This window comes from Leucopleurus acutus (assembly GCF_964270905.1).
Source record: "Leucopleurus acutus genome assembly, chromosome: 12".
NCBI lineage: Eukaryota > Metazoa > Chordata > Mammalia > Artiodactyla > Delphinidae > Leucopleurus > Leucopleurus acutus.
Window position 1 is genome coordinate 19,119,071 of NC_139154.1, and position 15,095 is coordinate 19,134,165.

Consider the following 15,095-nt stretch of genomic DNA (forward strand, 5'->3'; position numbering starts at 1 on the left):
AGTTATTTGTGTATGTTACCAAAGAAACCAAAAATTGGTTTTGACTAAGAGGGCCTGTTGAATGAGAACTTAACCTTATTATGAAAACCTAACAAAATGAAGGAAGACGATTGCTTATTTTTCACTATTTATGAATCACTGTAGATTGCACTTTTTGATGATACATATTCAGAAAAGTTGCTTTAGAGAGAAGAAGCTTTCCAAAATTCAAAGAAGATTTCTCTGGTATTACATTCTGTCCTTGTCAAAAAATCAGAGTTTTTGTGTAACAGTATTTAAATGGCACCAAAACATTTTAATTATAATGTATTTCTCTAACAAGTGATCAAAAACCCAAAAAACAGTGCCCAAACAATTTGACATCAGTATTTCACATGATTTCTGCTGTACTGATTTTGTATGTTGAAATTCCAGTTAGGGATTTTGCTTTAGAATACTTTATCTTCTTGCATTTTTTCATGTCTGTTCTGTTAAAGATCACTGGCAGCTAAACTCAAAGACCAGTAAATTACGTACCTTGAGAAGCATTTCACATTTCAAATCATCCTTTTAAAACTTTTTTTTCACCCACGTGGAATTCATTTCAGAGTTCACAAAACAGTTTTTTCTAAGTGTAATAATTTATCTTGTGGATGTTACCATTTTATACCACCAATATTTAATATAATAAAACAGCCTAGTTGTTAAAAAAAATTCTTGTTTTGTATATATCAGTTTGCCATTCTTATTAAAACATCTAGTAGTTTGAAACAGCAGTATTGTCCCAAGTAATGTAAGCTGAAGTTAAAAACCATTTGTGTCTGGACAAACAGTGACCTATAAATATTTCTATTGTGTATGGTTTGAACATTTTCCTGTACTTTAATATTTACTGGTGATCTCTAATGCTCAATTGAGTAATCTCCTTAATATTCATAAAGGAAAAAGGCATATTCAAACAGGAAAAGGCATCTTCTTTTAGGAGAAGAAATATTTTGTAAATCAGAAAAAAACCAAACAGATGTCACGTATTTGTAGAGTTAAAAAAAAAAAAAAACATTGAATGGGATGTAAGCCACTAAGATAATGCTCTTTATCATTTATAGAATATAATTCTTTGGGAGAGAAAAAATACACAAATCATTCATTTGTTCACCTAGCCCGGCACTGTGCTCGGTGCTCAGGATACAGTGGTGAATAAATTACCACTACCTTCATAGTGCTTACTGTCTGTCTACCAGGGAAGGTAGAACGTCAGACAGTAATTATATGATACAAATTGTGATGTGCTATGAAGAAAAAGTTAAATTTCAGAGAGACAGAAGAGGAGACATAACACATACACTTGATTTTTTTTTTTTTTTTTTTTTTTTTTTTGTGGTACGCGGGCCTCTCACTGTTGTGGCCTCTCCCGTTGCGGAGCGCAGGCTCCGGACGCGCAGGCGCAGCGGCCATGGCTCACGGGCCCAGCCGCTCCGCGGCATGTGGGATCTTCCCAGACCGGGGCACGAACCCGTGTCCCCTGCATCGGCAGGCGGACTCTCAACCACTGCACCACCAGGGAAGCCCTACACTTGATTTTTAATTGTGGGAACTAGGAAGGCTTCTCTGAGGACGTGACATGTATAGCTTTTGCAGGGACATGGTTGTCCAAGTGAGGTGATGTTGATGGTCGAGGTATATCGAGAAGGGGACAGAGTCCAGGTGAAGTTTGGCAGGGCAGACTGATGGTCTTAAAGTGGGAAATGAGGAAAATGAAAGGATTTCTAGTAAAAAAAAAAACAAAAACAGAAAAAAAAGCTAGATGCATGGAGGTTCCCTGGGGGAAAGAGCTTGGGAGCATGGGTTTTGGGCATACCTGTTTCTAAGGCAGACAGTCCTATGTATGGAATGAAAAAATACAAATTGTGAAGTTGTATACAGAATGGTATCTAAAGCTATGGGAACGAAAGAGGTTGCTTATGGTGGATGTATAGTGTGAGATAAAGCAACTACAACACTTAGGAGCTGGGCAGCACAGGGGGAGCTGGCTAAGGGGACTGAAAGAGTTGGCAGAGTTGGTGGAGCTGGTCAGCGCATGGGGAGCTGGCTAAGGGGACTGAAGAGTTGGTAGAGTTGGTGTAGCTGGTCAGCGCAGGGGGAGCTGGCTAAGGGCACTGAAGAGTTGGCAGAGTTGGTGGAAAACCAAGACAGGATAAAGTCAAGATTGCCCACAGAAGTCTTTAAGGTGGAGGCAGTCAACTGAAATGGTAGATGAGGACTTGAAAGGTCCACTGGATCTAGCAACATGAATGGCACTAGTGACCTTAGCAAAACCACTTTTTTCTTTAATAGGGACTTGGCTCAAATATTTACAGACTGGTTTTTCACCTCCATGAATGTCCAACAGGACATTTGATAGTGTGTTGGACACTGAATTTGGGATGTCCTTCATTGTATGTGATGCCCCGGGCATTGCAGGATGTCAAATGTTGTAGCACAATCCAGTCATTGAGATGATAACAAATGCAAGCATTAATTACTCTGATTGAGAACTATTGCTGCTAAGACATCAGAGAATTGGAATCCCAAAATCCAAGTGAAGCCATAGTTTTAGCAGCACACCTGGGAATGGAAATCCACAAATACTTCCTGGAAGGGGTCAAATGGAATAAGTTTAATCAGAACAACAGCCTCACTTAGGTGTTTATTTGTTTTATGGAAGAATTCTACAAGAAGAATCCTAAAGTGAACATTTTTCAGAGTTCTACCGTTGTTTCTGATGAGAAACTTTCCATATAAAAATAATATAGTTCAGGAGAAATAAGGATGTTAGGAGACCTTAGATTCAACATACCTATAAGACCTATAATACATGCATTGGTATTGCATCTAATGGTGTTGTCATTGATGCCAGTAATAATAGTTATCATTTACTGAGCTGTTGTGTAACTGGCTTAGTTGAGATTCCCTAGAAGCTGCTTGAGACAAGGACCCAGATGCACATGATTTTTGAGAGTGTGCTCTTTAAGGTAAGCCTGTAAGGGAGTCAGGGAAGCAGAAGGAATCAATGAAGAATGAGCACTCAGATAAATTCATGGCCTGACTCACAGGGTGCTCTGGAGGGATCATACTGCAGAGTTGTCCTACTGTCCCACTTTGAGGCAAGGGGTGGGACTATTGCAGCGCTAGGCCAGTCAGGCATCGGTTGCCACCTCCAAGCCAAAGTGGGGAGGCTGGTGGGCAGGGATGCAGGGTGAATCACTCTGGTGTGCCTGTGCCTGCTAGCTCCTTCATTCACACCAGCTGGAGAATGGATGATGAATTAAGGGTAAAGGGGACCTGGGTGGGGTGCTCACAGTCTTTATTACAATGCCAGACACCTAACATATATTATTTTCCTTTTATTTTGAAACAATCTCAAATTTACAGCAAAGTTGCAAGCATGGTACAAAGGCCTTTCCCTCTCCTCCCAGCCATTTGAGAGTAAGTAGCTGACCTAATTCTCCATCATCCCTGAATAGTTTTTTAATGATTTAAAGAATTTTATTATTTTTAAAATAAATTTTTTAAATTGATATATAATTGACATATGCCATTATATTAGTTCCAGGTGTGCAACATAATGATTTCATATATATTGCAAAGTGATCACTGTAAGAAGTTAACATCTATCAACACATAGTTATTTCTTTTCCTTGCGATGAGAACTTTTAAGATGTATTCACTTAGCAACTTTCAAGTATACAGTACGGTATTTTTATAGTCGCCATGCTGTACATTTACATCTCCAGGACTTACTTATCTTATAAGTGGAAGTTTGTACATTTTGATCATCTTCACCCATTTTGCTCACCCTGCAAAAAGCACTTTTGATGGAACAACAGGACAGAATCCATGTTGGAGTAGGTTAAAAAATGAATGGGAAGTGAGGAAGTGGATACTAGATGTGTAGCAACTCCACAAAGAAGCTCAACTCTGAAGGGGAGTAGACAGCATGAGAGATGGAAGATGAGATGGAGGTCGTGTTTGAGTGTCAGCAGAAGAAGGATCCAGTGGAGAAGCTGAAGAAGTAGGAGAGGGGTTAAGATAACCACACGGTGGAAGTCTAGGAGCAGGGAGGACGGATCCATTCTTGAAAAACACTTCGGTAGGAAATTAGGGGGGGGAAAATTGTACCACCTCAGTCAGATTCCAGAGAAATGGAATTTAGAAAGATGTACTATAAGCAAAGGGCAAGAGAATTGCGTGGCTCTTTTTAATGATAACTTGGAAAACTACTGGGACTAACTGCACAGAATCCATTCCCACCTGCATAATCCAAGAAAGACTAATTAGAGTGACTTCAAGAGGGTAATAGTAAATAAATAAGGAGCCACTGTGTGTCTTTATTGTAGCTTTATATGGAGCCCTGGTCATTGTATCGGCATCACCAAATTGTGAACACTGGATGCTTCTTACTCCAAGATGCAAGTCTTGATGGTTTCTATTCTAAGCCAAAAGAGAGATTGATTTCTGTGGAAGCCTGAAACAGATGACCACAAATTCTTTGGGCTCCTCTCATCAAGAGGTGGGGTCCATTTCTCCACCCCTTGACTCTGGGCTGCCTTTGCTGGTGCTTTGGTCAACAGAATGTGGCCAAAGTGCTCCTTCCAAGGCTAGCCCTGAACGGAGGTGCCCCATCAGCCAGCCAGCACCAGCCGCCAAAGGCGTGAATAAGGCCGTCCTGGACCTCCCCGCTCAGCCAACCTGTGCTGAATGAAGGAAGCCACGTGAGCAAGGCTTGACCATATAAATGTTAGAATAAATCGTTGTGTTAAGCCACTGGCGTTTGAGGCAGTTTGTTACGCAGCTATAGGTACTTGGAACTTTGCCTGACGGGGGAATTTCCCATCTGGCTAAGCCACAAGGATTTTCTTGCCAGCTGCACGGAGGGACACCCCAAGTGGTAACGTTCAGTGCGTTTGTTCTCCGACCCACTCCTTCCTGTCTCTGTATTGGGAATACCAGCGTTTATTCCTTTAAATGCCATTTACCTTTTAAAACCGATTTTAGTTTCGTCCCCTTCCAAGTGGAGTTGCCTGCCCTTTGGACTATGAGACGTGCAAAGCCCCGCGCAATGCCTGGATGTTCAGTAAAGAACATCCGACCCGACTGCTCTGGGTACCAGGCGGGCTCCCCTCCAGACTGACTCAACCCCGCTCCTACCTGTTCCCCGCTAACGCTCTGGGCTGTCACGCGGGGAACCTCCATCTGCCCTGGGGCTCTAGGACTTTCGATATTATTGATACTATTATTCGAACGTGGGCGGCGTCCCTGCCTCTCCTGTGGTTCGGCGCCAGCTCGGCCGGTCGTAAAGACTCTCCGCAACCCCCCGGCCCCGCCCCTACGCAGCGCTTCCGCTGCCCCGCCCCCCGTGGGCCGGGGCGGCGGGCGGGGCGGCTGCGTGCGCAGCAGGACGGGACTCCGGGTCGCACGCGTCCTTCCCCAACGGGCCCGCGCGCTGCTTGGCCGCGACCGGAAGCCTCAGGTGCGTGAAACCGGAGGCGTGGCAAGGCGGGGCGGGGCAGGCAGCGTGGGCCCCCGAGGACTGGCAGCTGGCGGGGACCTGAGACCCTGGGGCGGTGCGCACGGCTGGCGCTGCAGGCCCTGAAGTGTCCGGTCAGAGCTTGGGAAGACGTAGCTCCACGGTTAGGAACGGATTATCCGCAACACGGGAGGGTCAAAAAATTAGACATGTTGGGTGCCAGCCCTGTGCGCGCCCACCGAGAACCAAAAAGGCGAAATCAAACAGGCACACGGCTGTCCTGAGACTGGATAAGTTATGTACTAAGACAGGTGGCAAGATGGCAAGATAAAACTTGGGGAGGATTTTTTGAAGGAGCTGGGCCTGCCTAGGAGGGTAGGTGGGATCCTGTTATTTTTTGCTTTCTGTTCGATGATGGAGAAGCAGGTTTGGTAAATTCAAAGTGGTGGTAGCTAAGTGTCCCTCCCAGAACATGGAAATATGATTGTCCTCTGATTAAAAAACGATAAAAAATTAATAATTAAAAGGTAAGAGTAGGGATATGCAAAGTTAAAGAGACAAAATTTTATCAGGCCTTCAGAACTTGACAGTATCCTGACAACTAAAAAAAGACTGTACATCATGCAGCTGGCGGTCTGATGTGTTTTTGAAGCATGGAGTAAAAGAGAGGTGCGCCTGACCGGATGACTCCAGGCCTCCTCTGGGAGGGACAGGGTGTCCTGGCGTTAACAGTGGGGTCTCTCCAGAGCCCAGGAGCTTAGAGGCGCTTTCCTCAAGGCTCATTCCACCAGACGTTGAAGTCATATAACTCCATCCTTTTGTCCAGATTCAGTATTCACCAAGCAAACTTACGATGAGAGAGTAGTTGGACAGGGCGATCTGAATATCCGGTTGATAGCCTATAGTTCTCTTTGTAAATTAATAAATTGGCATTCAGGTTTTCTCAGACATCCCTGGGTTCCCACTTTTTCTCACTCTTTGTGTGATTCTTTCTTGTCCTACGAGGCTCAGTAGGAAATGTTACATCCTCACAGGGTCCTATTTGTTTGTGTGTTCAGGTGCCTAGAACAGTTTCTGGCACGTAGTAGGCGCTTAGCCTAACTTCCTCGACTTTCAGTCCGCTTTTCTTTTTTTTTTTAATTGGAGTATAGTTGCTTTACAATGTTGTGTTAGTCTATGCTGTACAGAAAAGTGAATCAGCTATACGTATACATATATCCCCTCTTTTTTGGATTTCCTTCCCATTTAGGTCACCAAAGAGCATTGAGTAGAGTTCCCTGTGCTATACAGTTGGTTCTCATTAGTTATCTGTTTTATACATAGTAGTGTATATATGTCAGTCCCAATCTATCCCACCCCCCTCTTTCCCCCTTGGTGTCCATACGTTTGTTCTCTACATCTCTGTTGCTATTTCTGCTTTGCAAATAAAGTCATCTGTACCATTTTTCTAGATTCCACATATATACGTTAATATACGATATTTGTTTTTCTCTTTCTGACTTAGTCTGCTTTTTTGGTCACTTTTTTGATGAAGCCTAGCCTGACAACCCTATGTGAAATTGCAGCCTGGGGACTTCCCTGGCAGTTCAGTGGTTAAGGCTTGGTGCTTCCACTGCAGGGGGCATGGGTTCGATCCCTTGTAGGGGAACAAAGATCCCGCATGCCTCGTGGCCAAAATAAATGAATGAATAAATAAATAAATAATAAATTAAATTAAATAGCAGCCCAGTTCCTCTCACATACACATTTCCTGTGTTCCCTTTCCTTTTTCATATGGTCCTCATCACCTTCCTTGATTTGGTTCACTGATGAATCCCAAGTGCCAAGAACAATGCCTGTTGCGTAGTAGATGCAAGATCTCTTGAATTAATATCTTTACTGTGTTTCACTTACACCGTATCCACAATGCCTGGATGAATACAGATATTTTGAGCACTATTAATACATTAGTTGGATCAATTCTGGAGCCCTTAGTTACCATCTCTTCAGCTCTGTGCCATTGGCTGCTGGTAGCCAAAGACTCTTAAGTCCAGTGCAGTCAAAACGGACCAGTTATCTTCACCCTGTATCTCCTCTTCCTATGAAATCTGTCCTAGGAAATGTCACCTCTTTCCACCCATTTCCCAGGCCAGAAGTCAGGGTATGCATAAAATTAATAAAAGAGCTAACATCCTGTGTACTTTCTATGTGCCGGGCACTCTTATAAGCACTTTACATGTATTAGTTCATTTAATCCTGATATGAGTCCTGTCAGTTACCCACATATTACAGATAAGGGATCTGCGGCACAGAAAAGTCAACTAATCTGCCTTAGCTGGGAAGAGACAGAGTTGGGATTTGAATGCTGGCTTGTAATCATACCATAAAGGACCCTTGACTTCTTTCTCTCACCCTCACTGAACCAATTACCAGATATCAAGATTCTCCCTGCTTAAATCTCTAGGCGATGTCTCTGAAGTGTAAATCTGTAAAACTCTTCAGCACCTCCTCATCACCCTCAGGGTGAAGTTCAAGTATTTAACATGGATTTTTTTTTTTATTTAGGCCCGAGGCTTGTGGGATCTTAGTTCCCGGACCAGGGATCAAACCCGTGCCCCCTGCAGTGAAAGCACAGAGTCCTAACCACTGGACCGCCAGGGAAGTCCCTAACTGGATTTTAAGTCTCTTCATAATCTGATCTCTACTTCTGCCTCCTTATCTCTTGCAGCTCCCCATTCCTGCACTCTTAAATACCAGCCAATTGAATTAAATTCTTCGAATTCTTTGAATGGGTCTTCTTCTCCTCCAAGCTACTGTACTTTGTTGGAATACTTTTCCTTACCCCTTCTATGTCTCAACTTCAGTGTCACTTCCAATGATGAGAGGGTTAAATGGCCTTCTAATGTACTTACCCTGTCATAGCACTTATGACACCGTATTTTTTTTTTTGTGGTACGTGGGCCTCTCACTGTTGTGGCCTCTCCCGTTGCAGAGCACAGGCTCCGGATGCACAGGCTCAGCGGCCATGGCTCATGGGCCCAGCTGCTCTGTGGCATGTGGGATCTTCCCGGACCAGGGCACGAACCCATGTCCCCTGCATCGGCAGGTGGACTCCCAACCACTGCGCCACCAGGGAAGCCCTGACACTGTATTTTAATTATCACCTTCCTTGCTTTTTAGTGTCTCCCACTAGATAGTGAGTTCCTTGAAGGCAAGGACCAGTCTGTGACCTTAATGTCCTCATGTCCATCCCTTCTCAGTGTCTGCTACCCTCGTTCAGGCCCTCATTATCTCTAACTGGGACAACTGCATGGGTCGGTTAAACCGTCTCCCTGCCCCTAGTCTATCTGTTTTTAATCCATGCTCAACACTGCCAGCAGAAGCAGTTTTGTATAATGGCTGACTTAACACTTTCCTGCTTAAAACACCTCACTAGATCCAGCTGCTTTTAGAAAAAGGCCAAATGCTTTAGAATTACATGAATTTGTCTCCTCCCCTTCTTTATTCTACCTTGTGCCTAGTAGGCACTACGTAAACATTTGTTTAGTGAAGGAGGGACTGATATCAAATTTGGTCAAACAGAACCAAGAACAAAGAGTTTAACCAAAGAAACGGCATCTGGCTGCAGAGGCTTCCTAGGACAGCACAGCCAAAGGTTTCAGTGGAACTGGAAGACTGGTAGTGGAACTCCTTTGAGGAGGGAGTCCCCAAGACATGCCTTACTGTTGGAGGACTCTCTGTCTTTGCATTTGCCTGGAACATGCTACTCCCATCAACGTGGTAAAAACCATCAGATTTCGAGACTCAGTTCAAGTATCCCTTCCTCTGTTACACCTCTCCTGACCTTTCTAGATAGAAAGAGTGTAAACTGGTTCAGCTTTTCTGTGGCATAACTTATCAAGATATATCAAGAGTGATGAAAATACGAAGACTTGTTACCCTAGGAATTGTGCGTCTAGGATTTAACTACAAAAGAATGGGGCCTAGTTCTGGGCTTTAATAACCCAGTCCTTCCCAGGTCTTTAACCTAAAGGAAAATTATGACCATTCTAAGAAACGAAATCGGAATAGAATGGTTTCTTTACAACCATAACTAGTCAAAATACTTCATTATTACAGCTAGTATTTTCAGCCTTTTCATCAGCACTGCTAACACAAATAATGTGTAAAGTGTCAAAACATAATAAAATTGTTCCTAGCCTTTCTATTTAACCTTGCTACTCTGACCACCTCTCCCCTGACTTCAGGGGGTCCATCCTAATTTAATATTGATCTAAATAAAACAGGCTGCCAGTAAACATGTATCTCAAAATTAAATAGGAATTATTTTTAAAGTACTACAAGGACATAATTAAAGCTTTCCAGACAGATGTTCATGAGTACATTGTTGATAACATAGAAAAACTAGAGACAGTCTAAACTTACAAACTAAGAGATTGGTTGAGTAAACGGTGGTGTATCTTGACAATGGAATGTAACACGACATTAAAACTGATGTAAAAATAGGTTTAACATTGAATGAAATAAGAGTATCATTCCACTTTTGGTGGGGAAAAGTGTGTGTGTATTTTACACATGCACATAAAAAAATGGGTACACACTAAAGTGTTATTTGGGATTATCTCCGGGTGGTCATGTTATGGTTTCTTTTATTTTGCTCTTTTGGCTTGTCTGTATTTTCTCATTTTTCTCAAATAATGTGTATTAGCTGTGAATTCAAAATAATTTGTTGGTCTTTGAGATATATTACATAATGTATTTTCAGCTTTATTATTGGAAAAATCTGTGCCCTTATTCCATTTCAACTAAAACAATTTGAGGTTTGTATCATTTATTTCCTTTGAGTACTCTGTTGTACAATTTTTGCTAAAGACTAATGATAAGGCTAAAAGGCAAGAAAAGCAACCAGACCGGATACTTAAATAAGTTTGGATTAAATAACCAAGAACTGATAGCTACAAACTAGAATTTAATTTTCTTTTTCTCCATCATTAATTTGTTTGTCTTCCATTTTTAAAAGCATGCTGATCCCATTTTCAATGAAGAATTGCTTCCAGTTACTTTGTAACCTCAAGGTCCCAGCAGCTGGTTTTAAAGACACAGTTAAAAGTGGGCTCATTTTACAGTCAGTTTCCAATGATGTTTACCAAAACCTGGCTGTAGAAGACTGGATCCATGACCATATGAATCTAGAAGCCAAGCCGGTTCTTTTCTTTTGGAGGAATTCTCCCTCTGTTGTAATTGGTCGGCATCAGAACCCTTGGCAGGAATGTAACCTGAATCTGATGAGAGAAGAAGGTGTAAAACTAGCTCGGAGGAGAAGTGGAGGAGGAACAGTCTACCACGATATGGGTAACATCAACTTGACTTTTTTTACAACCAAAAAAAAGTATGATAGGATGGAAAATCTAAAATTAGTTGTTAAAGCTCTGAAGGCTGTCCAGCCGCAGCTGGATGTGCGGGCTACCAAAAGGTTTGACCTTTTACTTGATGGACAGTTTAAAATCTCAGGAACAGCTTCCAGGATTGGCCAGACCGCTGCTTATCACCACTGCACTTTGCTATGCAGTACCGATGGGACCTTCTTGTCATCTTTGTTGAAAAGCCCTTACCAAGGGGTCAGGAGTACTGCCACTGCGAGCACACCTGCCTTAGTAAAAAATCTTATGGAAAAAGATCCCACCCTGACCTGTGAAGTGGTGATAAATGCTATTGCCACAGAGTATGCTACATCTCATCAAATCGATAATCACATTCACCTAATAAACCCAACAGACGAGACGCTGTTTCCTGGAATAAACAGCAGAGCCAAAGAACTACAGACCTGGGAGTGGATATATGGCAAAACTCCAAAGTTCAGTGTAAACACTTCCTTCGATGTGTTATATGAACATTCACACTTGGAAATTAAAGTATTCATAGACATAAAGAATGGAAGAATTGAAATCTGTAATATTGAAGCACCTGACCATTGGTTGCCGCTGGAAATACGTGACAAGTTAAATTCAGGTTTTATTGGTAGTAAATTTTGCCCAATTGAAACGACTATGCTTACAAGTATATTACATAGAACATGTCCAGAAGATGATGAACTACACAGTAAATGGAATATGCTCTGTGAAAAAATTAAGGGAATAATGTGATTCCAAGTAAATTTCTTAATATTGACAGTTTCAATGACAGAATTAAAAATGTTTACAGTACATTGTCTGTCTCTTAAAATAAAAAAGATCTAGTCTCCTTCAGTAACTTCTCCCTATTTGAAATTGTCTATCACCTACCCTAGTCCATATTTTCCATTGATGTCTAAGATTCTCTCTGTCTTTATTGATTTTAATACCTGGCTGCATTTGTATTTCACCTCCTTCCTCCGTTACCATCTTGGGGTTGTATACCATATGGGACACTCTGACCTCAGAGTTCGTTCTCTTTCTTACCTCTAGGGAATATAACCTCAGCTTCTTGCCACCTCTGATACCTTAAACTCTAAAATTCTCCCATTTCATTGTTTCCTTATCCTTCCGTCCTCTCCTATTAAATCAAGCTTATTGCACTTTTCTAAGCCAATAACTTTTCCTCAGTCTCTTGCTTCAATTCCATTTCTTACCAGCATTCTCATTTGTTTCTCTTTACCTATCATAGCCACCCTTTTTTTTTTTTCCAACAATTGATTTCCACTCTTATACCCAGATGGCAGGCAATGCTAGAAGAAAATTCACAGTTTTCAACTTGTATTTCTTTGTTCTGTTGGTACCAGATTCGACTCACCCGTTGACTCCCCCTCATTCTTCAGAGGCCTTATTCGTAAATGTTCCCACTCTTCCTAAGCTCAGAATTCCATTACTCTTAATCTGGTCACAAACCTTGATTTATAATTTGAGAGTGGAGGCTTTCAGAAATGAGCTCCTTCAGCGCCCTCGTGTTCTCTACTTCAACTTTTCTCATTTCATTCAATCTCAAAGAATTGGCTCGAGAATTGGCTGGTGGCTTTTTCCTCTCCAGCCTGTTTGTGCTTTGTATTGTACTATCAGTTATTTATCTCCTTTATCTTGCCTAACTCTCTCTCGACTTTTACTGGATCTTTAGCCTTAGTGAATAGACACGCTCATGTCTCCCCTTTCCCGAAGACTCCTGCTCAAGGCTTTACTCTGTGTATCTCCATCACTTCATTGTCAGACTTCTTCAAAGGGTACCACCACTGCCAACCATTTCCTGTCTCTACAGTTCACTCACATACTCCTCTTATTTCTACAGTAGTTCCTACATGTTTATTGAGTGCCTACTCTGTGCCAGGTACTTTGCTAGTTGTTGGATGTTCATGGTGAGTAAAAGCGACATGCTCACTGAGCTTAAGAACTGACAGTTTAGAGCAGTGGTTTCAAACTTTTTAAAAACTGGAGTACAAAATGTATTTTATATTGTGCACCAGCACACACATATGTTGCCTATACCTAACAAGTTTCACAATACGATGCTTATCCTTTACTACTTACTTACCTGATATTTTATATTCAATTTTATTTCTTTTAAAAATTGACTTTATGACCCATTAATAGGTCAAGACTTGAGTTTTTTAAAACTAGGAAAAGAAATCAGTAAATGCTTACAAAATGAGAAAAGTATGAAAGAAAAGTCCAGGCAGTTAGACAATACGGGCTCCCTAGCTAGAGTGATCAGGGACCTGACATTGAAGCTGAGCCCTGAGGAATGAGAAGTGGAGCAGGGAGGAGAGTAATCCGGATTCACCGGTTATCTATTGCTACATAACAAACCACTCCAAAACTTGGTAGCTTAAAACAACAACAGTCATTTATTCAGTCCAAGATCAAGGTGACAGCAGGTTTGGTTTCTTCTTTTTTTTTTTTTTTTACATCTTTATTGGAGTATAATTGCTTTACAATGGTGTGTTAGTTTCTGCTTTATAACAAAGTGAGTCAGTTATACATATACATATGTTCCCATATCTCTTCCCTCTTGCGTCTCCCTCCCTCCCACCCTCCTTATCCCACCCCTCCAGGCAGTCACAAAGCACCGAGCTGATCTCCCAGTGCTATGTGGCTGCTTCCCACTAGCTATCTACCTTACATTTGGTAGTGTATATATGTCCATGCCTCTCTCTCGCTTTGTCACAGCTTACCCTTCCCCCTCATCATATCCTCAAGTCCAGTCTCTAGTAGGTCTGTGTCTTTATTCCTGTCTTACCCCTAGGTTCTTGCAGCTCTATTTATAATAGCCTAGAGATGGAAACAACCTAAGTGTCCATCATCAGATGAATGGACAAAGAAGATGTGGCACATATATACAATGGAATATTACTCAGCCATAAAAAGAAATGAAATTGAGCTATTTGTAATGAGGTAGATAGACCTAGAGTCTGTCATACAGAGTGAAGTAAGTCAGAAAGAGAAAGATAAATACCGTATGCTAACACATATATATGGAATTTAAGAAAAAATAAAGTCATCTTCTTTTTTTAAAAAATTATTTTTTAATTTGGCCACACCTGGCAGCTTGTGGGATCCTAGCTCCCTGACCAGGAATTGAACCTGGGCCCCAACAGTGAAAGCACCAAGTCCTAACCACTGGACCGACAGGGAATTCCCAGGTTTGATTTCTTCTGAGGCCTGTCTCCTTGGCTTACAGGTGGCACCTTCTTGCTATGCCCTCACATAGTCTTTCCTCTGTGTGCGTATCTGTGTCCAGATGTCCATTTCTTATAAGGACACCAGTCATATTGCATTAGGGCCACCCTAAAGACATCATTTTAACTTATTTCTTTGAAGACCTTATTTCCAAATATGGTTACATTCTGAGGTACCAGGGGCTGGGATTTCAACGTGTGAATTTCTTGGGGGGGGGTTAGGGGGGGCTGCGGTTTGCACAATTCAACCCATAACAGGGGTTTCAGGACTCAGAGACCTTCAGACATCTTCGCCTGAAACAACGTAACCCAGTGTTTGGCTATCACATTAATTTCAGTCCTCTTAGGAGATCTTCTCCTTTCATGTATCTCAGTGGATCCAGATCCCATCCTTGTTTCTGAGGGATTGTGGGGAGCGGAGGTGGACACACAGGGTTTTGCTGCAGCTGGTTATCTCAAAATGGGAGCAGGGTAAGGGAAGGGGATTTTTCAAGTTGCTCCTGGGACAAACACAGGTGCCAGGCTAAATGTTCTTCACTTGAGGCAGGTTTCACGGGCAGGCCCCATTGTTCTTTTGCAATATTAAATACCAAGTAAACACAGTTTTGAAGGGGTTGTTCATGGGCCCGTTTTTAAGCACTACATGTGTCACAACAACTGAAAATTATTTTCTAAGCAAGGTATAAAAATCCTGACATGATGTGCTTGGTGCAATAAAGCAGCTGTGATGTTCTGATACCCTTTGTTTCTCGAGAGAGAGGATGACATCAGGTGAAGGCTGTTAAGGGCTTCAGGTTCTAAAAGGGAAATCTGACGAGCATTCCTGGAACACATGGATTAAAGGCATGTTTTGCAGGTCGATTCTGCAGAACTTTCTGCATGTCTGCATATGAGGATGAAGGGGAGGGAGGAATCAAGAATGACGCCTAGATTTCTTACTTAAGCAACTGGATGGATGGGGGTACACGGGAGCAGTGGGGGAGTGTGTAT

At 42.1% G+C, this 15,095-nt stretch overlaps 1 protein-coding gene across 1 annotated transcript; it reads left to right on the forward strand.

The window, feature by feature from the left end:
- Positions 1-5,408: 5,408 nt before the first annotated feature.
- On the forward strand, positions 5,409-11,663 carry LIPT1 (lipoyltransferase 1). Its single transcript, XM_082851263.1, has 2 exons — positions 5,409-5,488; positions 10,485-11,663. Exon 2 carries the CDS (start codon positions 10,486-10,488, stop codon positions 11,605-11,607), a length of 1,122 nt encoding a protein of 373 aa, XP_082707389.1. The 5' UTR covers positions 5,409-5,488; position 10,485; the 3' UTR covers positions 11,608-11,663.
- Positions 11,664-15,095: the final 3,432 nt, after the last annotated feature.